Here is a 2033-nt window from a genome sequence, read left to right as displayed (position 1 = left end):
GCTGGATTTGGGTTTAGTTCTAGACTAAAAAGGCACAGGCTATATAGTCTTTAACAGTCTCTCTTGGCCAGTAAGCCTGGTGCCTTGTGTGATTTTGAGTTTGATTCCACAATCTCTCCTCCTCACCCACCCATTCTATCTTGGACCTTCTGATGTGAACTTTTTCAGAGAAGGTGGTATTTATAGACCAGCACCATGTAGTTCTTTGGACCCAGAGTTGTGGTGACTGATGTCAGCAGGCTCCATCAGTCTCCAGGCTCATTCTTTTCCTGTGTCTTTCAGTGTTCATCATTCCTCTTTCTTCTGGATGAAGAGATGTCAATAGGTTCAACTTAGATGGCTTCTCATTAGCTTTGAAATACTACAGTTACTACTCATCAAATAAAGGCAACGGTTTAAAACTTTTATTACTGTTTGCAGTGACTTCGAGAATATTTGGTGTACAATAATTAGTCAAACATATTTTGAATGAACAAAACAATGTTTCATGGAAGTTGTAGAATTTATATTGCTTTCTATAAAAAGATGTGATTAAAAATAAGGGAGGCTAGTTAGTTGTGCTATAAAAAGATTGAGCAGTGAGGACTTATGAAATTCTCAACTAAAAGTGTATAGATCTAGAGATATTATATAGGAATTAATTTACATGTTAAAATAGAATATACAGCATATCTGTTAAACAGGTGTTAAATTCTTATACCTAAGTTAGCATTGCTCTTTTCTTTTCCAGTAGTTTCTTCAGCTACATGGAACCAAGAAACCACACACATTTTCAACATTTCATCCTTTTGGGGCTCTCTGAAGAAGCAGAGCTGCAGCCCCTCCTTTTTGGACTGTTCCTGTCTATGTACTTGGTCACCTTCACTGGGAACCTGCTCATCATCCTGGCCATCATCAAGGACAGCCACCTCCACACACCCATGTACTTCTTCCTCTCCAACCTCTCCTTTGCTGACATCTGTTTCACCTCCACCACTGTCCCAAAGATGCTGCTGAACATCCAGATGCAGAACAGATTCATTACATATGAGCATTGCATCACGCAGATGTATTTTTTCATGGTTTTTGGAGGATTAGATCATTTCCTCTTGATAGTCATGGCCTATGACCGGTTTGTGGCCATCTGTCACCCACTGCACTACACGGTCATCATGAATCCTAGGTTCTGTGGCCTCCTGCTTCTGGCCTCCTGGTTATTGACTGTACTGGATGCTCTGTTACATGGGTTAATGGTTTTGCCACTGTCATTTTGTGCAAAGTTGGAAATCTCCCATTTTTTCTGTGAACTTAACCAGGTAGTCCAACTTGCTTGTTCTGACACATTCCTCAATACCTTAGTAATTTATTTAGCAGCTGGGCTTCTGGGTGTTATTCCACTCAGTGGGATCCTTTACTCTTACATGAAGATTGTGTCCTCCATTTTGAAAATTTCCTCAGCTGGGGGCAAGTACAAAGCCTTTTCCACTTGTGGGTCCCACCTCTCCGTGGTTTCCTTGTTTTATGGTACCGCTCTGGGGGTTTATCTCAGTTCTGCTGCTACTCAAAACTCTAGGTCCAGTGCCATCGCCTCAGTAATGTACACTGTAGCCACACCCATGCTGAACCCCTTTATCTACACTCTTAGAAACAAGGACATAAAGCAGGCCCTAGGGAAACTTTGCAATTGACAGTTATTCTCTACAAACAGAACAATGTCTAGACTAGAGAGCTCCTGATGAGACAGAGAGCTGAAAATCGTGATGATCTAAATCCTACTTTCCTCAGCGCGCTCATCTGCTTTACAATCCCAATTCCATCTGCTTTCTTTTTTATGCATAATACATCAATGTTTCCTGTGTATTTCTTTCAAAAGTGTTCTTTTGTCTCAAATTCCTCTCATAAACAGAAAATTATTTTAGGTCGACTACAGATTGAAACATGAAACATCCTCCACTGCTAGTCACAGAATATACCTGTCTACAACTATCCCATGGAAACAGCATTATTATTGTTCTCAAACCTGAAGATGTTGAGATATAAATTTTCAAATTCCT

At 40.3% G+C, this 2033-nt stretch overlaps 1 protein-coding gene across 1 annotated transcript; it reads left to right on the top strand.

Moving 5' to 3' along the window:
- Positions 1 to 713: 713 nt before the first annotated feature.
- Positions 714 to 1667, top strand: LOC142431932 (olfactory receptor 7A17-like). The gene has a single exon (XM_075536941.1). It carries the CDS (start codon positions 747 to 749, stop codon positions 1665 to 1667), a length of 921 nt encoding a protein of 306 aa, XP_075393056.1. The 5' UTR covers positions 714 to 746.
- Positions 1668 to 2033: the final 366 nt, after the last annotated feature.

Source organism: Tenrec ecaudatus, chromosome 1 (genome assembly GCF_050624435.1).
Source record: "Tenrec ecaudatus isolate mTenEca1 chromosome 1, mTenEca1.hap1, whole genome shotgun sequence".
Lineage (NCBI taxonomy): Eukaryota > Metazoa > Chordata > Mammalia > Afrosoricida > Tenrecidae > Tenrec > Tenrec ecaudatus.
Note: the sequence above shows the minus strand (reverse complement) of the source record. Positions and strands in the feature narration are given on the sequence as shown.

Bases quoted from the DNA above. Each gene is read 5' to 3' on its own strand.
- LOC142431932 (XM_075536941.1), top strand. From the start codon at position 747: ATGGAACCAAGAAACCACACACATTTTCAACATTTCATCCTTTTGGGG.